The sequence below is a fragment of the Pagrus pagrus genome, assembly GCF_965226575.1.
Source record: "Pagrus pagrus genome assembly, chromosome: 8".
Classification (NCBI taxonomy): domain Eukaryota; kingdom Metazoa; phylum Chordata; class Actinopteri; order Spariformes; family Sparidae; genus Pagrus; species Pagrus pagrus.
In genome coordinates this window covers 15,316,626-15,339,693 of record NC_140192.1, presented here as the reverse complement: position 1 = coordinate 15,339,693, position 23,068 = coordinate 15,316,626, and the positions used below count along the sequence as shown (strand labels likewise).

Sequence of the window (23,068 nt, the reverse complement as noted above, 5' to 3'; positions counted from 1 at the left end):
ATCAGTATATTATCAAAGACGATGCATGGTTACCAAATAGGGTTATATATTGTTTGTTGTGTTTCTTTTATTTTGGAACATGCACTGTGTAGTTTGAGCTTTGCATTAATGACTTGTCTTTTATTTGAAACATGAATATCCACTGACAGAAGCTGTTAATTAAATGTGGTATTACTGTGTTTATGTGATGCCATGTGGGTGACCCATGTCCCAATCTGCTGTACGACATAAAAATACAAATGTATTCATATCCTGTTGGTCACCTGAGCTGTACTTTTTGTCCTGACATCTGCCTCAGTCCCGTTTTTGCCCACTCTTCCTCTCTGTCCCTCTTCAGCCACTTTCACACTTCCCCAAGCTGCTGTGTTGCCACCTGCTCACCTGTTTCCACTTTCCCTCGTCAGCCCTGCAGTATATTTACCAGCCTGTTATCACTCATTCCCCACCAGATTGTCAGTGTTGCTTTGTACCTTTGCTGTAAACTTGTCTGTACCTGCCAGTCTGTGGACACCTTAACTTTCATGTAAATACCCAAACATGTTCTTGTACATATACAGAGACATATAATCATCACATTCATACCACATTGTTTTTTTTGTCTACTGGGAGGTCAGGGAGAGCTCACACATGCGAGCAGTGTGCTAATGTACCTGGGAGCCTGAGAGAGCCGGCCTCAAGGCCTCGGGACCACATCAATATTACAGCACACCAACACGGGGCCGGAGAGGAGCCAATCACATATTAATTCATCACCCCTCCTCTGTTTCTCTTCCTCACAGCTCTGGATCTCTCCAGCCAGGCTGTTACACAATGAAAACACAAAGTCTCACAGTTATTCACATGTTGACCCTCAGTGTAGAGGCTCTGCTTGTGTATTCAGTTATTCAGAGCTCCTGGGGGAGAGCTTGGGTTAAGTGAAACGTGGAATGAGAGCTCCATTTAGGTCAAATGCAGAACGAGGATGCCATAACGCTGAGGAGAGGTTGTCTGGTTCTGTTGGAGCTCACATACATACAGTGTAGTATATTCTTAACAGCAAGTACTAACCTGTATGTGCACAGGTAGCAGTCAGTGGTGGAAGAAGTACTCAGAGCTTTTAATTTCAGTAAATCAAGCAATACCAAAATGAAAAAATACTAATATATATAGTACTATATACTCATTATGCAAATTGGCTCAAATTAAAGTGTTGCATTTAATATATAATTATGAATGAAATGTTATTCCTGTTTTTTTATTCTAAGCAGCATCTGAATGTCAAAAGCAAAAATGTTGATAGCAAATGGACATTTCTATAGCTCTTTTTCCAGTCATCTGATCGCTCAAAGCACTTTACATCACTTTGTCACATTCACCCATTCACACAAACATGGCAGAGATCATCAGCAGCGATTTGGGGTCCAGGGAATCGAATCAGCAACTTTCCGATTACTGGACGACCCACTCTACCTACCGAGCTACAGTAAAATGTTAGATACGTTTCTGTATAATTATCTGCAACATATAAAGTCAATGGAACAGAAATTTTCCAATTAATTTTTAAGTATTCTAAAAGCTCGTGTTCAGTTTTTGACGAGGGGAATTAAAGGGGCACTATGTAGTTTTGGAAAAGAAATGCAAAATGCAAATAATTGTAAAATTCAAAATATTAATGAGGGAATAATGCAAACTACCAAACTGAGAAATATTTATTTAATCCATAAGTGAATAAACAAGCTGTTCTCAGAGGAAAATAAGGTCCCCAGAACACTGTTTGAAGCTAGAAAGGTGGCAGGGTCCGCCACATATAAACAAATCAAAATAGTATGAAATAGTTTTGTCCTTTAAGGTCAGTTTGTTTATTCAGTCACAAAAACAAAGAGTTTGTTTATCTAAAATAAAATGTCTTTCCTGAAACTGCACAGTGCACCTTTAATCATAGCGATTAAAAGTGTGATATTTAGTGTGTATGTAACCCGCTAGGTACTACAGAGTTTTGGACCAGATACTAGGTTTTTGTAGAGGAGGGTTTAAAGAGGAAGTCACAAACACAATAAATAAATGGAGCCACGAAGTATGTTGGAAGTAAGTTGACTGTATTGAACTGTACGAAAATAAAAAATAAAATAAAAATAAAATTCAGTGCAATGACATCTGATTGCTCAATATTTCACAGTCTTTCTTTAACATAAAACCAAATAAAAGTGTCCAAATGGAAACGTAATGTTCCTTTACTGTTCTTTAATGTCCTCGAATGTCAGCGCACTTCAGTCAAATGTGTGTAAGTCAAGTCAGGGGGAAGTTGAAAGAGTCAGGGGTTCAGGGGTCAGGTGTGTGTGTGGTGGTCCTACCACAGACACACTCAGTTAAGGTGAAGAAGGGCTAGATGTCCTCTTCAGGCTCAGGTGCTGGTTCTCTACTCCTTCGGGTAAGGAGAGTTTCACTAGCTCGCCATCTCCATCAACCAGGAGAATCCAGATCCACATCTAAAGGTTTCTGAGGGTTCTCAAAAAACCTAGCCTGTATAAAGACAGGGCTATCACTACACCTGATTATCTCTGAAAAGAAAGACTGAAATTGTGTCATATGATCTGACATAAGTCTGGTAAAACAGATACAGTATTTAGTTTTAAGTGTTGTGACCCTTTACAAGATTCTTATAACTTTTATGAAAGAATAGCAGAGCAGATCTCACAAGGAAGAGCACGTAGCAAAGATCAGGCAATAAAACAGCTGCCACACAAAGTCCAAAGATAGTGAGAGCTGTAATCAGCAATAAACTGGAGCACTGAAGAAAGAAAAGTTTCTGAAAATGTCTTTACTGATAGAAATATGGGAAATTATCCAATTAAGCATGAAAACATGCAGAGTTTTGTTTTAGGATAACAACTGCCAAAACAAGGAAATTATACTCTTCTGAGTCAAGAGAGAAATATTCAGCTCTGAATGACATCCTGACAGCTCCATCTGCTGGTGACATCATGACATAACATCATTTATCATGGTAATAATTTAACCCGTGACAGAGGTGAAAGAAAATGAAAGTAAGTTTTGACGTTGTTGAACAGAGCTGAGACGCCATTACAGGGTGTGAGATCTCTGCTGGAAAACACACGATTGGAGTATTTGAAGCAATCAAGAGAAGAGACAGTAACTTGCACTGAAAAAAGTAAATCTAAGAATATGTAATTGTAACATAATTAAGTCTGTGATAATAACAATAAAAAACAAAGTTTGTCTCTTGACATGAATGCATCAAGTTGTGAATTAGTCTACATTTGTTCAAAACACAAGTCATTTTGTTTTTTTCCCCTAACAAGCTTTATGTAAATGGCTCAACAAATCTTCTTATGCAGATCCACACAACACACAATTTGCTCGTTGTATTTACTCTGCTCCAACTGCACCCCGTGTGGTGCATTCTGGGTACTTCTGGGTATTCTGGGTATTCGCGCCAACCATCTGAGCACCGCAAGGAGATGTTCCAGAAAGACTGAACTTTAAGGTAAGAATTAAGTTAATGTTAGTGATATAGTTGGTTAATTACTACAGTCTTTTAGGTTTTATATTGTTGTAGAAATGAATAAGTAAAATAACTGGAGGCTCTTGATGTAATTTGGAATCAACAATAGCAAGTGGCTTCAAAAGACTTACTGTGTAACTTGAAACTAACGTTAGCAAGTTTTAAAATACTTGCTTCAAATGTAATTTGAACCTGACGTTTGCAAGTGACTGTAATTTAAAGTAAGCAGGGATGTGATTGTTTTTCTTCCACGTAACGTTAATTAGACGGCGCCAGGTGCCGCGTTTTCGGCTGCATGCAGAACACACCTGCTAGCCGTTAGCGAGGGGTTTTAGCTGTAAGTCGGTCGTGTTTTTTGGTCGCAGCGGTGGCTGTAGTCTGTTAAGTTAGCTCTGCTTGTTCGCCGCTGAACCGCAGCAGCGGGCAGAGCGAGTCCAGCCGCAGGTGATAGACAGCGCCGACTTCAGAGTCCCCAAATACGAGAGCCCACTGTACAGGGGGCAGCGTGAGATGCATGCTGAAAGACGATCTCTGTGCTCGCTAGGTAGCACCAATCATAACATGTAGCATACCAAAATGACGGGGAGAAACTCAGCTAAATGCCCATACTAAGCATTGCCACCCAAACGAAACACAAAGAATATATTCAAGCTCAATAAAACGCTGCTAGTTAGCTAGGTAGTTAGTTTAAAATTCATTGTGAAGGTCCTTGTTGTTTACATAAAGACAAAGGGGCTTCTTGAGTGAAGTGTGCACTCTTTTTACCATATTCTATCTGTGGGGTTACTTCCCAGCATCAGCTGTGTTTCTCACTGTATGCATGAATGCACACCCTGAAACAGGCCCAGGAAGTTTGTTTGTTGTCGTTTTTGTTTGTTTTCCTTTAGTTTGACACCACACACATAACTACATATGCTCCTACATATTGCAAATTTCGGTTTATGTTATGTTTGGTTGTTTTATTCTTAACATAATTTAAAAGATAGATTATTTACTATGATTTTGTTTTCTTCAGTGGTCAGTTACTAACTATGTCATTGTATCCTTACCAGGTGATTTATCGTGTCAAGCACATTGGATGAAGGTATGTAAAAACAATTGCAATTGTTGTGGGGAAAGTGGGCAATGTTAGATTATTTCAGTTAGTTTATGGACCAGACAATCATTTTGGGGGCAGAGATTCTGGTCTTTCACTGAAAAAATTGTCGTGACAGCCCAGTCTAAAATGTAGCAAAAGTAAGCCTGATGAGGCTGTCAGAATAAAAGCTAAACTTACCTGATTACCTGTGGTGGGGCAGGGATGAACAGTATTCCTACCTGATGAAACTGAAGGATAAGATTTTAACCTGATTACCTGTGGAACATTCCTTGCAAAACGCATGACCACTTAAGTGTTGCTTTCAGTGTAGCCTTAGGCTCCTGTTCTGTTTTTGTTGCTCTGTGTCTCTGTAATTCTTTTTTTCTGTATCTCATGATGTTTCTCCATCTCTCTTCTTTTGTAGATCGAGGAAGAATTCCGGAGGATAACACTTAAGCCACTACAGTCCACATTCCTGGGAAAGTTGGACCAGTACACACCCAGACTGTTGAGCCTCTACAGGAGGAAGGGAGGCGCTGTTGGGAAGAAGCTCGATGAGACCCTTGACATGTTAAATGAGGCATGTACTTATTGCACAACAGTTAAATAGTTAGTTATATGTATTAGCTTTCTGATGTCTGTACTTAGCATGATCTCATTTCTTTTTTTATAGGACAACAGCATTGACTCCAGAAGAGACGCTGTGATCAGAGGCCTCATTCTCTACCTTGGTGAGAAGACAGAGGAGCTCATCAAGGACTACAAGGTAAAGAAAACTGTTTCAAAGCCCTGCCTGTTTGAGATGAGGTTGTGCAATCCAGGATAGCTGATGGCTTAGTGGTATTTTAAAAATTGATTTTTTTTTTTTTTGTCTATGTAGAAATGGATGGAATGTTATGATTTAAGCATCTAATTATTAACAACACTATAGTCAAAGTTGGAAAATCATCAGAGATACCTAGAGACTTGTACATGTATGTGCTGCAGTTTGCTGAAAACTGCTGCTAACATTTTAATTAGATTATTTTATGGAATTTTGAAGATTGCCATTTATTGGAAATTAATCTATCAAATTAAATGAGACTATTTAGCCACTCTTAGATTTACTTAAAATGGCCTTCAATTGCATTAAATTTAAATCTGTGATACCCGTAGACAGTCTTATGAAGCTACAAAGCAACCAAAGCATATCAATCTGATCACCCATGCGGGGAGAAAGAGTGCCAAGAGAACTATACTGTATGCATCATTCACATTGGTATACAAGAGGGTTTTATTCTTTCTGGTATATTTTACAGGTTTTAGATGATGATGATGCTGCGACTGTCCAAGAGGCCCTTACTACACATGTCCTCAACATCTTCGTGGTCAGCAAAGCCAGAGATGAAGATCTCCCCAAGCAAGCTGGAATAGCCATTGAGGGAGCAGAGATCCTTTTTGGTATCCCTGATGTGGCACATGCTTGTACATACCTGATGGGCCTTATCTATGCCTTGGAACTAAGGTACCCAAACAAACTGAAATACACCTTTGAAGTTTTCCAAAAGATCTTCCTAGAGCTGGAGGATGTCAACCAAAAGGTGTCCTCCAAAGTCCATGATCTCAAGGTCAGTTTACATGCATAAAAGCCATACAGACATTGCTAGAGGTTTTGAGTGAGCTCCCTCTTGTCAAGGTTTACAGTTGTCGGTTTTACATCGCATCTTCTCAGGTTTTCCACCACGCTTCCTCAGTTTAAATTTTTATGCTTTGAAGCTTGTATATGCTTAAATTTGTTATGTGGTGTAAATTCCATCAGTTGTCTGCACTTTAAATGGCTAATATAATTCGGCTCAGCACAAGAGTAAATCATTGTAAGTGACCTGAGGTGTATTGTTCAAGCAGCTTTTGAGGTACTGCTACAGGAGGCAGATCTATACAGAACAGGAAAGCTCTGTACAGTTATATTTTGTGAGGTGCTGGATTTTGTGTTTTTTGCGCAATCAATGTATCGGTCAGATTTTGAATGTAGCCATCATTTGATTGGACGTTCAAACCTTTAAGGTCAGACTTTGGATGGGGTCTCATCCCTGCAAGTGCTTCCTCAGGGTAGACAGAATGGATGTTTGTTTTGTAGAACATGTTTGCAGAAGTTCACTTTTCATTAGAAGAACCATTAAGTAATAGGATGCGAATCCCATGAGTTATGTGTTGGGTCATTGGCATTGTCTTATGGCGCGTCTGGCACTGGCATCTCAGGTATTTCTGATGTTGTCAATACAATGGAGTTTATGGTCTTATTTTCTTATCAAAGTGTCTTTGGTATATCGTATGTTCCATGCCGTAAATACACTAAAATATTACAATACATCTGGAACTATTGTTAAACAAGGTAAACAAGCCCTTTTGTTTTGTTAAGTTGAATAATTAATACCAGATGTTGTTTGAATAATGTGGTCGTTGTTGCAGAGTATACAGTATTAGGGCTGCAACTAACAATAATTTTCATTATTGTACAATCTTTCTTTCAATTGATTGGTTTTGTTGTGAGAAAATGGGGAAAAACGTTTTATCACTGTTTCCCGAAGCCCGAGATGCAACTTAAAATGTCTTGTTTTAAAGATTAATTGATAATTACAAATCCTTTAAAAAAATCTGTGATGAAATTAGTAATTGGCAACTTAGCAATTAAACAACTAATAGTCGCAGCTCTATACAGTACACTCAGTTTTTGCCCAGTTCAATAGCAGTACATGTATGACATGAGTTTGAAATTTTGTGAGAATTTGCAATAAAATATGTAAATTTTGGTGACTTCTGACCTCTTGATTGTGTTGACCCTATGACCTTTCCTCTAGTGCAACTCTCATACAATTTGCTGAGTGTACTTATGATTTCCAGGGCATTCACCCTCTTAATTTAGTTATGTATTTTTTTTCTAGCATTTTTATATTGGACAGGTTGACCAACACATAGATCACATACTTGATTTAAGTAGCTCACCATGACAAAAATATATCGTGTTTTATCTACTGAGAAAAAGTAAGGCAACTTTTTGCATCATTTTATCACATAGATCAAACAAGAGTTGTCTTTGTATGTACAACATTAATTTTGCAAGTCAAGTCAACTTACTTTTGCTAGTAAAGTCAGCTTAACACAATTGAGTTGACTTGACTTGCAAAAGTAAGTTGACTTTACTTGCAAAAGTAATGTTGACTTTACTTGCAAAAGTAAGTTGACTTTACTTGCAAAAGTAATGTTGACTTTACTTGCAAAAGTAAGTTGACTTTACTTGCAAAAGTAAGTTGACTTTACTTGCAAAAGTAATGTTGTACAAACAAAGACTACTCTTGTTTGATCTACGGGATAAAATGATGCAAAAAGTTGCCTTACTTTTTTTAAGTAGATCAAGCCCCGTATTTTTATCAGTGTGGTGAGTCCTGCAGTGAAAAATAACTTCAGTAACAAATGGCTGAGAAAGTTGCTCTTCTTGAAAGTTTCCTGAGCTGCCATGTGTGTTCAGAGACTTTCAGAGATCCTGTGTCTCTGAGCTGCAACCACAGCTTCTGTTCAAGCTGCCTGCAGAAATTCTGGGAACAAGCTAAAAACAAAAACTGTCCCATTTGTAAAAGAAGATCCTCAAAAGATAATCCAAATGTGAACTTTACTCTGAAGGAACTGGCTGACTCCTTTGCTGGGAGACAGAAATCTGGATCATCTGAGATAGAAAAAGGAGAGAAGAAGGTGGAGGTGGTGTGTAGTAAACACCAAGATGATCCTAAATTGTTCTGTGAGGACGAGCAGAGAGCTGTGTGTCCTGTCTGTGAGTTTTCTCTCCACCAGACTCACAAGGTGGTTCCTGTGGAAGAAGCAGTCAGTGAGCTGAAGGAGCAGCTGACATCTGACTTAAAGTCTCTACAGGACAAGAGGAACAAATACAAACATGTGAAGAAAACATACAATGAAGTGATTCAACACTCCAAGAAGCAGCTGTTGTCCACAGAGAGGCAGATCAGAGCAGAGTTCAACAAGCTGCACCAGTTCCTGAAAGAGGAAGAGGAGTCCAGACTGGCAGCTCTGAGGGAGGAAGAGGAGCAGAAGGGGAAGACTATCAGCAGAGAGATGAAGATGATGGAGGAGCAGATCTCCTCTCTGTCAGACAGTATCTGTGCTGTTGAAGAAGAGCTGCAGAAACACAACGTGCCATTCCTCAGCAGTTATAAAGCCACTCAGACCAGAGCCAGAGTCCAGTGCTCACTGTCAGATCCACAGCTGGTCTCAGGAGCGCTGATAGATGTGGCCAAACACCTGGGCAACCTGTCCTTCAGAGTCTGGGAGAAGATGAAGGACAAGGTCCACTTCAGTCCTGTCATTCTGGACCCAAACACTGCAGGTTGCTGGCTCTATCTGTCTGATGATCTGACCAGTGTGAGACAGGGAGACACAAAGCAGCAGCTTCCTGACAATCCAGAGAGATTCACTAAGTATTCTTATGTTCATGGCTCTGAGGGCTTCAGCTCAGGGAAACACAGCTGGGAGGTGGAGGTGGGAGATCATCCTAGCTGGGTTGTAGGTTTGGTCAAAGAGTCAGTTGACAGGATGGGAAATATATTTCTTACACCAAAATATGGAATCTGGTGTTTTAAGCTTACGAGTGGAAAATACACTAATGGTCTTAGTAAGACTGTCAGAGTGAAGAAGAGTCTCCAGAGGATCAGAGTCCAGCTGGACTATGACAGGGGGGAGGTGTCCTTCTACGACCCTGAAGATACGACTCCCATCTACACTCACAGAGACACTTTCACTGAGAAACTCTTCCCATATTTCTATGTTGGAGAGGCTGGTGATGCTAAAACTGCTGATATCAAAATCTGTCAGACTGATATTTCTCTGTCATGTTCAGGAATGTAAATTAATTGTTCCAACTTTTACAGTCAAAATGTATGAATCATGATTGTTGGAGGTTTGTTAGACATCACTCATCATTGCACCCAAACCAGCATTTTGGATCTTATATTTTTTCTTTTATGTCTGAAGCAGATTTGATCGGATGTTGAGGGTCACAGAAACACCAAACTGAAGACATTTACACCTGTGTTCCCAATTCAGAAGTTTAAAGTAATTTTTGAAGGACATATAAAACTTTACTCTGACCTCAGTGACTGTCTTTATTAGATAAATCAGGGTAAATACAGTTAAAGTAAATTATAAATGCATACTGAAACTGTATTTTTTATCTGGTCTTAAAGTTTGACACAATTATAAATCAATTATTTTAGATTATAGTGTATTATCCTGGTCAGCAGCATCTTGTTTTTAATCAGATCACAATATAACATAAACTGTATCCACTGCAACAAAAATGTTGTTTCTTTAACTTTTATCATCATCAGACATCAGTTTCTGTTTGTCAGATTTCAGATTTTACTCTCAGAGTCTCAGTGGTTCGGGGATCAACACACATTCTGGATCTGACTGATTGTCTTTTTTTATAATTTGTTGTTGAGCGTCACATAAATTGTTTTTCTGTCTGAAATGAAATTACGCTAAGTTGTTTTAATTTTTGTTTACACTTTTCAGGCAAACTGACTGCAAAGTGATTTCCATTAAATCATTGTTTTCAGCTGAAATCTTTACTTTCAAAAATCTTCAGTCATTAAGTATTTAGTTATATTTTATTTTGCTAACATTTATGAAGAAAGTCACACCGCTTTTGACTTTCTCTTTAATGGAGATCATGAGAATATTTGTTTATGTTGTTTTGTAAATACAAAATGCTGAAAATGTATCAGGAGACAAACTATACAACATTGTATAGTAGTATCAGTCATCAGGCTTAGTTTTTGATATTTCGGGTTTTTCTGATGAATTATTTCAGTTTTGTATCTGTTGGGTTTTTTTTCTGAGGAAACAAACGTTTAATATTTATTTTGATTCAGTATTTGATTCTCACAGTGCTTCTTCAGATGCATGTGACATTTGTTGTGTGTAAACATGATCAATAACACAAATGATAAAAGTCAATGTCCAGATCAACACATGATCAACATACTGCATGATCATCAAAATACCAGCAGGAGCATTTAGTTTACTTTAAATGAATAATAATAATAACAATAATAACTATATTTGTTTGAAATGTACATCAGATGGATGCTGCTTCACACGATGTGTAATTAAATCACCAGCAGCTTTTATTCAGAATTATGTGGTAGTCAGTCAAACAGTCGTGTGATTTTACAAACAAAAGTAAAAATTATAATAAACACAGATCATAAAAGACAATTGTAGAAAATAGAATATTTATTCTTAATCCATTAATAATATAATAACTGTTTTGTTACTTATTGTCTTTCCATAAAGTCACATGACTCATGAACTGATTGTATATAAAGAAACCTGAATCAGCCTCATACCACCCTGATGAAGCTGAACAGCTGAAAACATGTGAGGAATAAAACATGACATACTGGAGAAGAGTTGTGCAGCTTGTTTAATTCTGATGGAGTTTTATTGATTGTCACACTGGTCTGTGTGTGTGTGTGTGTGTGTGTGTGTGTGTGTGTGTGTGTGTGTGTGTGTGTGTCGTCAAAATAGAAACAGAAATCTAGTATAAAAGATGGTTAAACTTTAAACTCCAACACCTTCACTGCAGGATTATATACTCTAAACAAAATAATTATAATTTACAATAATTTCCTTAAGAAATATATAATAAATATAATGTATAAAGTTTGTAAAGTGAAGCTGTGACAGTGTGTTGATCCTCAGCTCTGTTACAGACAGCCTCATTGAAGAGAGGGAGTACTGAGGCTTGTAGAGACACAGCAGGTCTTCACTTGATTCTGTCTACTCTGATACTGGTGGTGATGGAATGTGATCATCTAAGTACATTTACCCAAGTACTGTGCTTAAGTATACATTTTAGGTATTTCATTGAGTATTTTTATTTCATGCAACTTTTCTGATGATTCAAACACTTTATGTTGTAAGAGATAAATATTATGCTCAGGCAAATGTAACAGAAAATGACGACTTTTACTTATACTCGTCAAGAGCAGTCAAAGAAGGTGTGGAGTTCGTCCTCCCTTACTATAATATTCCCTTCCCCATTTAGAAAACACAAACTCATATTATGGGATTAAGACCAAAAGTTTGTACAAAATGGACTGGGCTACAGAACATCGAATTATGTATTGTGTTAAACTTAAATCTAATTCCTCGTCATGACTCATAAAACATGCCAAAACCAGGGTCGACTTGTGTACCTCTGATCCACGGTGTCCTGTAGGTGACGTCAGGCAGCTTTCCGCTGTGGGGGTACAGGTCACTAGTGCCAGTGAAGTACGGTGTTGGCAGTGGCAGCAAATTCATCATCACTTTCTGATTAGTGGTGGCCTGAAAGAAAGACAGGCAGGCGGAGGAGGGAGGCAGGGCGACATGGCATCATCAGGGTTTAATGACAAATTGTGAGGAAAAATTAACAAACCACACACTCACCCCAAAACATAGTCAAGAGCTTTATATCTGTTAGCAGAGAAAATCTGAGCAGGAAAACAGCTGTCATTTTCTGACCTGTGAAAGTCATACAAAGAACAGTACACGTATAATAAAGGCAAACATTGATGTCATGATTCTGTCTTTTTAATTTCTTAATGACAACATGGAAACAGTACTCAGATCAACATATACACCACTCAAAATTCGTTAGGGATATTGTCATATGGGTGCATAAATGCATGTGCATGGATATGCAATAAAAGTCAAATGAAATGTGTCTTCTTATTTTTGGGGACCAAAATTATTCACAAAACACAAATTACAGAAGAAAAGCAATCCAGTGAAACACTAAAATATCCCAATGTCCCTGACTTATTTTAAGTAGTATACTTACATGTATGTATAACACAAATATAAGTACATATAAGTACTCATTATGCAAAATGGCCGATTTCAGAATCACGCTATATCCCTAGATTATAATTAGTCATGCAGTAATGTGTAATTCACTCATAAGATTAGCAAATAAAGGTGGGTAAATGTACTTCACATACTGTGGCTTGTGTATTTCCCCCCAGGATCAATAAAGTCTAATCATAACGATCATTTATTTGTTTATATTTTGTATTAATAAAAGGCATTACATGAATGCATTGGAGTAAAAACAGCAATATTTCCCTCTGAATTTTACTGGAGTAGAAGTATAATGTCGCAGAAAATGGAAATACTCAAGTCTAAAGAGTAACGTTACTTAAGATGTCTGACGTTATCACGACATCTACTTTAGCTTGGTTAGCTAGTTAGTTAGCTTAGCTATGTTTTCTGAGTAAGCTAGCAAAGTTACAGTACAACGCTGTTTGGCTAACTTATTTTCCATCGCCTTGGACTCGTACAATAATCTGCTGAAACTAAAGCTTAAACGACGCAAATTGAGCAGATAAAACTTGAATAACCCGACTGTGCTAGTTAGCATCAAACTTACATGATGACAACGAGCTGTTGTGTCCAGCAGAGACACAGCCAAAGATTGTTTATTGAGGATGAATCAGTTGTTCTTTCACCCTAATTGATAGCATTAATAGCAAAATTGCGAAGAATTGGTAGAAAATTATATTTGAAGCATCTAGGAAAAGTAGTTAGTTGATGCATTGACTTATTTGTTAAATCTTCCATTAATCATCTTTTATTGTCCATTATAATACTAAGACATCCATGCAGGAGATGCATTGTGGGGAAGCCATTGAGGACTGGGGGTTGGCAGATGAATTAAAGGGTCAGATCGCATGAAAACATTCTCACATATCCCATTTGACATGAAGATGGTTTTGATTTTATGTGACTGGATCCATTACACCAACACTATCAGCATGGCTATCAACCAATGGGAGAGCAGGACAGAATGTTATTGTTTGAAATTGAGAACTTCTTTGATGGATTCTAAAGCTGGTGAGCTCTTTGATTGGATGTGACCATTCCTTCCATTCCTCTGATCACTGCTATGAGACACACATCACAGTAGTAGAGGTGTTACAAGTGTTGCAGTCAGTTCAGGAATATACAAAGCCAGGTTTTATCCCAGCTATATCGAAGCAAGATTTTCAGTGAAGTGCGTCAATTTCTTCAAGATAAGAAGATGAACAGAAAAGGACAACTTCCCCCCCTGCCGGACCTGCCGGCCCTGACCCGTCCACTGGTCCCAGAGATGAAGAGGAAGGAGATGAGAATTGAAAAGACAATCAAAACCTGCCAACAATCAAAACCTCGTAGACTTCCCCCCCTGCCGTACGTGCCAGCCCTGCGGGCCCTGCCGGCCCTGCCGGCCGGGATGTCTCTGACCCGTCCACTGATCCCACCGATTAAGAGGAAGGAGATGAGAATTGAAAGGACAATCAAAACCTGCCAACAATCAAAACCTGGTCCACTCCCCCCCCTGCCGGACCTGCCGGCCCTGCCGGCCGGGATGTCTCTGACCCGTCCACTGATCCCACCAATTAAGAGGAAGGAGATGAGAATTGAAAAGACAATCAAAACTTGCCAACACTCAAAACCTCGTAGACTTCCCCCCCTACCGGACGTGCCAGCCCTGCGAGCCCTGCCAGCCCTGCCAGCTGGGATGTCTCTGACCCGTCCACTGATCCCACCGATTAAGAGGAAGGATATGAGAATTGGAGAATCAGAGAAGTCTCAGGAGTGTGTTCTGGACACACCCAGAAAAGTGGAAGATTTTCCTCCATCCCACCCCTGGCCTCTCCACTGGTGTGGAAACCAACAAATTTAGTTTCTGAGCTCAAAGCAGAGAGAGCAAGAAACGATGAACTCCTTAAAGAAGCAGCAGAATACTGTGACCAAATCATTGCCCTTCAGGTACTAAGTCAGCAGAAAGACAGTCAAAAAACATGCAAAAGAAGCTCAGTTAATCAGATAGTCTAAAAAAGTCACTACTCTCCAGATCAGATAGGCTCAGCTAAGAATAAGACCAGAGTTCAGATCACAGTAGCTCGTCCCTGAACTCCTGAGCCCTAACCCTTAACCATTGTGGGTTCTCTCCGGGTGCTCCGGCTTCCTCCCACAGTCCAAAGACATGCAAAAAAAGTAAGGTTAATCGGTTAGTCTAAATTGTCCGTAGGTGTAACCCTCCTTAAAGTCCCTGAACCCTAACCCCGTAACCCTTAAACCTGAATTAGAGACCTGGAAGTATCCTTGAGCAAGATACTGACCCCCAATTTGACATCATCTCTCGGTCATCTCTTTAAATTACAGATAGATTGTGAACATTGTTCGGTTCTGTACTTACAACATCTGTCATGGACAGAAGAGTATTAGGGCCAGGGGTGAGGAAAAATGTCAGGAGGAAGTTTTTTTATTTTCATTATGCAACATTTCGACTTTTTTCTTGAAGCGCATAATGAAAATAAAAACTTTCTCCTCTCATTTTTTCCCTCATGCCTGGCCCTAATACTCTTCCGTAGTCATGCCTGTCCATCCTGGGAGAGGGATCCCTCCTCTGTTGCTCTTCCTGAGGTTTCTCCCTTTTTTCTTCGTGGAGTTTTTCCTCATCCGAGTCGAGGGTCTAAGGACAGAGGGTGTTGTATGCAGTACAGAATATTTTTTGTTTTTTAAACCCAGCTCCATTAGACACAAGGCTCACCACCCTTTGAATGTTTTGTTTGTTTCTCTGTGTATGTATTAATTTTATGAAGGCATTATTAAAATAAGATAAAAAAAATTAGGAAAACAGAAAACATCTTCTTGAGAAACAATCTCACCACAAGGTCCTCACATCACTTCTGACTTCATATCTTCATATTTGTTGTGGTAGATTCTCATTAAGGCCAGCAGATAAAAGACAATGAAAAAAGCTGCAGCGTTATATAATAAATATTATACCAAAATGAGCCACTTTGCCTGATGAGAACATATATTTGGTACTTAAAGTATACTTGGATGCTGATATGAATTTAAACAGAGTATTTCTACACTTCAATACTTTGCAGTGTTACTACTTTCACTAAAGATCAGAATACTTCCTCCACTACTGCTGAATCCTCATGAAGGTATTACTTTTAGATAGCCCATTCACACCTTTTGAATGGGTTTTTTTTCCCTGCAGGGGCACTGCATGTTTTTCACCACAGGGAGGCGTTATTTACTACTCCATCAAAAGACGGTGTATATAGAGCTGATACCAAGGATGTGACTGAACCTATGCTGATACGTGCACGTGAAGGTGTGTCTGACCAGTATATCATGAACATGAACAGAGCAGACAGTTACACAAACACTTTGCCACTGAATCGCTTCATGACAGGATCTCACATAAGGTTTGACTATATTGTAGTTCAAAGACAACTCTAAGAAAAAGAAGTGTTTTTGCTGTTTTATATCTGACAAAAAGAGAAAAAAATGTGTGGGATTGTTACGGTGTCTCACACTTTTTATCTTTCTGGGTTTCACAAAACAACTGCTGTCTCCTGTGCTTGTAAATCTTTTTGTATGGCCTCACGGGAAGCTCTCGAGTTAATAGACTCTACAACACCATTCACTGTCTGTTTAGGACTTATCAGTGACATCAGACTCTGGGAATTTGTGTGTTTTGACTGCATCTCAGTAAAACTTTTCACAATGGAGTGACAAGCTTTAGGATATTCACACTGACATGAAACTGCACCAAATGAGCACTAATGTAAGAACAACTGTCTCTTTCTATTAAAGCTGTATTTCTAAAGCACCTTTCAAAACCAAAGTTACAAAGAAATACCAACAAAAAAACAGAACAACATGTCCACACATGATCAACTAACAAGTCAGTCTTTGTAACTTTTACCTGCCACTTCTGACTCTACCAGGCCTCTATTCATCTTCTGGACTCATCTGGTATTTCATGGGAAATGTCTACTGGTACTGATACATCTGAAAGGGAAATGTGAAGATTTGTGACTAAAGTGTTTCAGTTAACTTGCCTGTGCATTTTAATTTTTTTCTAAAATAGATCTCATCTTGTCTTCACCTCTATGAAGCACATCCACGACTGGAGTGTCTTCATCCAGCTGTTCAAGAACAACATTCATACGACCATGGATGCTTGAAAAGGCAGTGTAATCTTCCTGGCTCAGATTCATTGTGTCCACTACAACTGGCAATAGCAGAGACTACAGAGACAAAATTACCAATGTTAAAACCATTTCATACATAAGCACACTTTTTGGTATTAATCATTTTTAACTACCTCTTCCTTCATCAGTGACTCTTTAACAAACTCCTCATTAATGTCTGCACACGTCTGAATCAGTGGTGGTCACATCAGGAGGCTTCTCGTAAGACGCACAGTGCCTGAAACAAGTTTTAACATTACACACAAACCAGGAAATGAATGGAACAATAAAGCAGGTAAGAATCATTTCTTGCATCTTATAAGCATATTTGAGGATGCAACAACCACTGAACATTCAAACCTGAATATGGTGTCCTCAGAGAGGGTATCTCCTGTTGAGCTCAGCACAGGGTCGGCCACAGGAAGGGTCCTCAACCTCGACAACATGGCTTTCAGCGTGGGTAAATGTTTCTTAAATTGTGACAGGTAGTCGACAGCCATGAGGTCTTCTGGCGGGAGGAGATCTTTGACAGATGTAAACATATTTTTAGAGAGAAAGAAGATTGGTGTCAGTCAAATCAGTCACTTCTGGAAGCGAGTAAATAAGAGACAGATATTCTTTAAGTGCTGCAGGAACGTTGAGTTACCTTTGCTCTGACTTCCAGGCTCCATCTGTTCAGCTGTCAACTTGAAAAATGATTCCTGACGTTGATCATTGATCTGGGACTCTTTTAAAAGACAAGCATACTCATCCAAATCTAGATCCTTCAGTGAGTCAGGATTAGAGCTGGGTATCCGCTCCACATCCCCTTTCACTTCACTCAGAGTAACCTTAAATCTGGAATAAATAAATTGATATTACAACTCAAATTATGAAACATAATGAGATTGAAATGGTGCACATTGAGAGGGGTTTTAAATCACCTTTCTGGTAAATTAACTGTTTGCATTATTTCTCCCAGGTCATCGAGCACAGAGCCATTGACAAAGAGTTTGCAGGTGGAGATCACCTTTCCTATAACAAGTGTAAAAGAAGTCAATATCATGAAATTCAATTAAGTGTGAAAAATGTTCCAGTCTCAAAGTGATGGTGTCTGACATTATTTGCTCTGAAGGAGAATTCAGATTGTCACTAAAGATTTGCTTCTTTAAACAGGTTGAGTCAGTCAGCAGGACTGTATAATGCTAACACCATGTATGAAGGCTGTAGAAATGATCAACATTTCCAAGAAGACAACATAGTTTAAGAAACGGTTTCACTGTTACATTTGATTCTTGTTGTAACAGACTTAATGCAGTTTTCAGGGACAACATGCTCACATGTGCATGATGTCATCAACATTATTGAATGTACAGTATGTATACAGGATGTGACTGCATGGACACATTTTACTTCCTGTAAAAGCCACGAGATGGAGACAAAATGCTAAATGCAAAGAATTGTAATATTCATAATATTAATGAGGTAATAATACACACTACCAAACTAAGACAGATGTATTTCATCCATAAGTGAATGAACAAGCTGTTCTCAGAGGAAAATAAGGTCCCAAGAACACTGTTTGAAGCTAGAAAGGTGGCAGTGACCGCCACATATAAACAAATCAAAATAGTATGAAATTGTGTTGTCCTTTAAGGTCAGTTTGTTTATTCAGTCACAAAAACAAAAAGCTTGTTTATCTAAAATATGATTTCTTTCCTAAAACTGCACAGTGCACCTTTAATCATAGCGATTAAAAGTGTGATATTTAGTGTGTACAAAGTCGACATCTGATTGATTCAGTAAAGAAACATTCAGCATTATTTCCTGATTATCTCTGAAAAGAAAGACTGAAATTGTGTCATATGATCTGACATAAGTCTGGTAAAACAGATACAGTATTTAGTTTAAGTGTTGTGACCCTTTACAAGATTCTTATAACTTTTATGAAAAAATAACAGAGCAGATCTCACAAGGAAGAGCATGTAGCAAAGATCAGGCAATAAAACAGCTGCCACACCAAAGATAGTGAGAGCTGTAATCAGCAATAAACTGGAGCACTGAACAAACAAATGTTTCTGAAAATGTCTTTACTTATTCAATCAAGCATGAAAACATGCTGAGACACAGTTTATTATAATGTCAAACATAAGAGATCAGAGATCTTTCCATCAACAGTGTTTCCAACAGTTTATGTGTCTTCACTGTGGAAAAATATATTTTCATTGTTACACACGAAACATCAGATGAAGCTTTTTGATGAGATCAAACTCTTCACCTTCCTGACGTGTTTGAAACTTAAGATTTCTCACACTGGTCAGATCATCACACAGAGAGAAACAGAGGGTGAAACATGTTTGAGTCCAGAATGAACTTGAAAGTCTTCCAGGTGCTGAAGGGCAGCTTGTGAAGTATCCTGTTATATCTGCTGGTAATAAAATCAGGTGGCTGCATTTACTACCAGTAATGATTAACTAATAAAAGAAGTTGGTGACGATGAAAGAAATTCTGACATTGTTGAACGGAGCCACGATGACAGCACACTGTGGGAGATCTCTACTGAACAATGCACATTTCTGGGACTGAAAGAGTCAAACTGAAGGAAAACACAAGTTGGTGAGTCTTTGATTTACTAACATTTTGGGACAAAAGAAAAAATTGCTGAAAAGAACAATCTTTTTGAAAGTTTCCTGAGCTGCCATGTGTGTTCAGAGACTTTCAGAGATCCTGTGTCTCTGAGCTGCAACCACAGCTTCTGTTCAAGCTGCCTGCAAAAATTCTGGGAACAAGCTAAAAACAAAAACTGTCCAATTTGTAAGAGAAAATCCTCCAAAAAAGATCCAAATGTGAATTTTGCTCTGAAGAAACTGGCTGACTCCTTTGCTGGGAGACAGAAATCTGGATCATCTGACACAGCAAAAGGAGAGAAGAATAAACGGGACGGTGAGATGTAAACATTCAGAGGTCCCTAAATTGTTCTGTGAGGGGAATTAAAGAGGGACTATGTAGTTTTGGAGAAGAGATGCGAGATGCAAATAATTGTAATATTCACAATATTAATGAGGTAATAATGCAAACTACCAAATTAAAAATATTTATTTAATCCATGAGTGAATAAACAAGCTGTTATCAGAGGAAAATAAGCGAAAGACTGAAATTGTGTCATATGATCTGACATAAGTCTGGTAAAACAGATACAGTATTTAGTTTAAGTGTTGTGACCCTTTACACAATTCTTATACCTTTTATGAAAAAATTACAGAGCAGATCTCACAAGGAAGAGCACGTAGCAAAGATCAGGCAATAAAACAGCTGCCACACAAAGTCCAAAGATAGTTAGAGCTGTAATCAGCAATAAACTGGAGCACTGAACAAAGAAAAGTTTCTGAAAATGTCTTTACTTATAGAAATATGTGAAATTATCCAATCAAACATGAAAACATGCAGAGACACAGTTTATTATAATGTCAAACAGAAGAGATCAGAGGTCTTTTCATCAACAGTGTTTCCAACAGTTTATTTGTCTTCACTGTGACAAAATATATTTTCATTGTTACACACGAAACATCAGACGAAGCTTTTTGATGAGATCAAACTCTTCACCCTCCTGACGTGTTTGAAACTTAAGATTTCTCACACTGATCAGATCATCACACAGAGAGAAACAGAGGGTGAAACATGTTTGAGTCCAGAATGAACTTGAAAGTCTTCCAGGTGCTGAAGGGCAGCTTGTGAAGTATCCTGTTATATCTGCTGGTTATAAAATCAGGTGACTGCATCTACTACCAGTAATGATTAACTAATAAAAGAGGTTGGTGACGGTGAAAGAAATTCTGACATTGTTGAACGGAGCCACGATGACAGCACACTGTGAGAGATCTCTACTGAACAATGCACATTTCTGGGACTGAAAGAGTCAAACTGAAGGGAAACACAAGTTGGTGAGTCTTTGATTTACAAACATTTTGGGACAAAAGAGAAACATTTGAGCTCTGAATATTTTATTTCCACTCCGTCACTTATTGACATGAATATTATTGTTAGCTGCACAGGTTGATCAACAGCACCACCTCTGATCAGATTCTGATGGATTTGTGCAGATTTAAAAATCTAACATCCTGCTGAGAATGATCAGTCCTCACTGGAGGACTAAAGAAAACAGCTCTTCCTGTTTTTGGTGTTTCATGACAGTTTGTATTCTTTGTTTTGTGAAACAAAACATGAGAGGTCATCATTTTTTCACATGTTCATTTTGTTTTGTTTTAGGAAAACAACTGACAAAACAAGGAAATTATATTCTTCTGAGTCAAGAGGGAAAATATTCAACTCTATGACATCCTGACAGCTCCATCTGCTGGTGACAACATGACATGACAGCATTTATTATGGAAATAATTTAACCTGTGACAGAGGTGAAAGAAAATTGAAGTAAGTTTTGACATTGAACAGAGCTGAGACGTCATTACAGGGTGTGAGATCTCTGCTGGAAAACACACGTTTGGAGAATTTGAAACAATCAAGAGAAGAGACAGTAATTTGGTGAGTCCTGCAGTGAAAAGTAACTTCAGTAACAAATGGCTGAGAAAGTTGCTCTTGTTGAAAGTTACCTGAGCTGCCATTTGTGTTCAGAGACTTTCAGAGATCCTGTGTCTCTGAGCTGCAACCACAGCTTCTGTTCAAGCTGCCTGCAAAGATTCTGGGAACAAGCTAAAAACAAAAACTGTCCCATTTGTAAAAGAAAATCCTCCAAAAATGATCTAAATGTGAACTTTGCTCTGAAGGAACTGGCTGACTCATTTGCTGGGAGACAGAAATCTGGATTATCTGAGACAGAAAAAGGAGAGAAGAATAAAGGGACGGTGAGATGTAAACATTCAGAGGTCCCTAAATTGTTCTGTGAGGACGAGCAGAGAGCTGTGTGTCCTGTCTGTGAGTTTTCTCTCCACCAGACTCACAAGGTGGTTCCTGTAGAAGAAGCAGTCAGTGAGCTGAAGGAGCAGCTGAAATCTGACTTAAAGTCTCTACAGGACAAGAGGAACAAATACAAACATGTGGAGAAAACATACAATGAAGTGATTCAACACTCCAAGAAGCAGCTGTTGTCCACAGAGAGGCAGATCAGAGCAGAGTTCAACAAGCTGCACCAGTTCCTGAAAGAGGAAGAGGAGTCCAGACTGGCAGCCCTGAGGGAGGAAGAGGAGCAGAAGGGGAAGACTATCAGCAGACAGATGAAGATGATGGAGGAGCAGATCTCCTCTCTGTCAGACAGTATCTGTGCTGTTGAAGAAGAGCTGCAGAAACACAACGTGCCATTCCTCAGCAGTTATAAAGCCACTCAGACCAGAGCCAGAGTCCAGTGCTCACTGTCAGATCCACAGCTGGTCTCAGGAGCGCTGATAGATGTGGCCAAACACCTGGGCAACCTGTCCTTCAGAGTCTGGGAGAAGATGAAGGACAAGGTCCACTTCAGTCCTGTCATTCTGGACCCAAACACTGCAAGTGGCTGGCTCCATCTGTCTGATGATCTGACCAGTGTGAGAGATGGAGACACAAAGCAGCAGCTTCCTGACAATCCAGAGAGAAACACAAAGTATTCCCATGTTTTTGGCTCTGAGGGCTTCAGCTCAGGGAAACACAGCTGGGAGGTGGAGGTGGGAGATCATCCTGACTGGAATGTAGGTTTGGTTAAAGAGTCAGTTGACAGGAAGGGAAAGATATTTGTTTCACCAGAATATGGAATCTGGTGTTTATTGCATCGCAGTGGAAAATACACTAATGGTCTTAATGAGACTGTCAGAGTGAAGAAGAGTCTCCAGAGGATCAGAGTCCAGCTGAACTATGACAGGGGGAAGGTGTCCTTCTACGACCCTGAAGACATGACTCACATCTACACTCACAGAGACACTTTCACTGAGAAACTCTTCCCATATTTCTATGTTGGAGAGGCTGGTGATGCTAAAACTGCTGATATCAAAATCTGTCAGACTGATATTTCCTGTCATGTTCAGGAATGTAAATTAATTGGTCCAACTTTTAACTTTAAATATTTGTTATCATGATTGTTTGAGGTTTATTAGACTCTAAACACATCATCACATCTATTATTATGTCTAAAGCAGATCTGATTTGATGTTGAGGGTCACAAATGTTTTTACTCACAATTTTAATTTTCCATCTAAATTGGTTTTCATGCACCAAAGTGAAAAAATGTACACCTTTTTAAAAAATTATTTAGAAAGTTCATAGTCACATTTGAAATAAAATTAAGACATTACTCTGACCTCAATGTCTGTCTAGAGAACATTAGAAAAATCTGGGTAAATAATACATGTTAATACAAGTTTAAACTGGATAGAAAGATGAAAACAAACATATTTACTGTATTTATATCATCTGGCCTAAACTTTGATACAGGTATACATATTTAGATCATAA

The 23,068-nt window shown here is 38.7% G+C and overlaps 2 protein-coding genes across 2 annotated transcripts; both read left to right on the top strand.

Moving 5' to 3' along the window:
* Positions 1-3,421: 3,421 nt before the first annotated feature.
* On the top strand, positions 3,422-7,373 carry LOC311260734 (uncharacterized protein). Its single transcript, XM_084358905.1, has 5 exons — positions 3,422-3,484; positions 4,555-4,586; positions 5,005-5,160; positions 5,254-5,346; positions 5,879-7,373. The coding sequence occupies exons 2-5, from the start codon at positions 4,581-4,583 to the stop codon at positions 6,203-6,205; spliced, it is 582 nt and encodes a 193-aa protein (XP_084215031.1). The 5' UTR covers positions 3,422-3,484; positions 4,555-4,580; the 3' UTR covers positions 6,206-7,373.
* Positions 7,374-8,016: 643 nt separating this feature from the next.
* Positions 8,017-22,791, top strand: LOC311261885 (uncharacterized protein). Its single transcript, XM_084360898.1, has 4 exons — positions 8,017-9,459; positions 13,688-14,318; positions 16,978-17,114; positions 21,206-22,791. Exons 1-4 carry the CDS (start codon positions 8,031-8,033, stop codon positions 22,690-22,692), a joined length of 3,684 nt encoding a protein of 1,227 aa, XP_084217024.1. The 5' UTR covers positions 8,017-8,030; the 3' UTR covers positions 22,693-22,791.
* The last annotated feature ends 277 nt before the right edge of the window (positions 22,792-23,068 follow it).

Excerpts from the sequence above, each read along its gene's own strand:
- LOC311261885 (XM_084360898.1), top strand. The coding sequence starts at position 8,031 with ATGGCTGAGAAAGTTGCTCTTCTTGAAAGTTTCCTGAGCTGCCATGTG. Across the intron at positions 14,319-16,977 it reads CACCCCTGGCCTCTCCACTG|CATATTTGAGGATGCAACAA; the intron begins GTGTGGAAACCA and ends GCATCTTATAAG. Across the intron at positions 17,115-21,205 it reads CAACATGGCTTTCAGCGTGG|AAATGGCTGAGAAAGTTGCT; the intron begins GTAAATGTTTCT and ends AACTTCAGTAAC.
- LOC311260734 (XM_084358905.1), top strand. Across the intron at positions 5,161-5,253 it reads CCCTTGACATGTTAAATGAG|GACAACAGCATTGACTCCAG; the intron begins GCATGTACTTAT and ends CTTTTTTTATAG. Across the intron at positions 5,347-5,878 it reads AGCTCATCAAGGACTACAAG|GTTTTAGATGATGATGATGC; the intron begins GTAAAGAAAACT and ends TATATTTTACAG.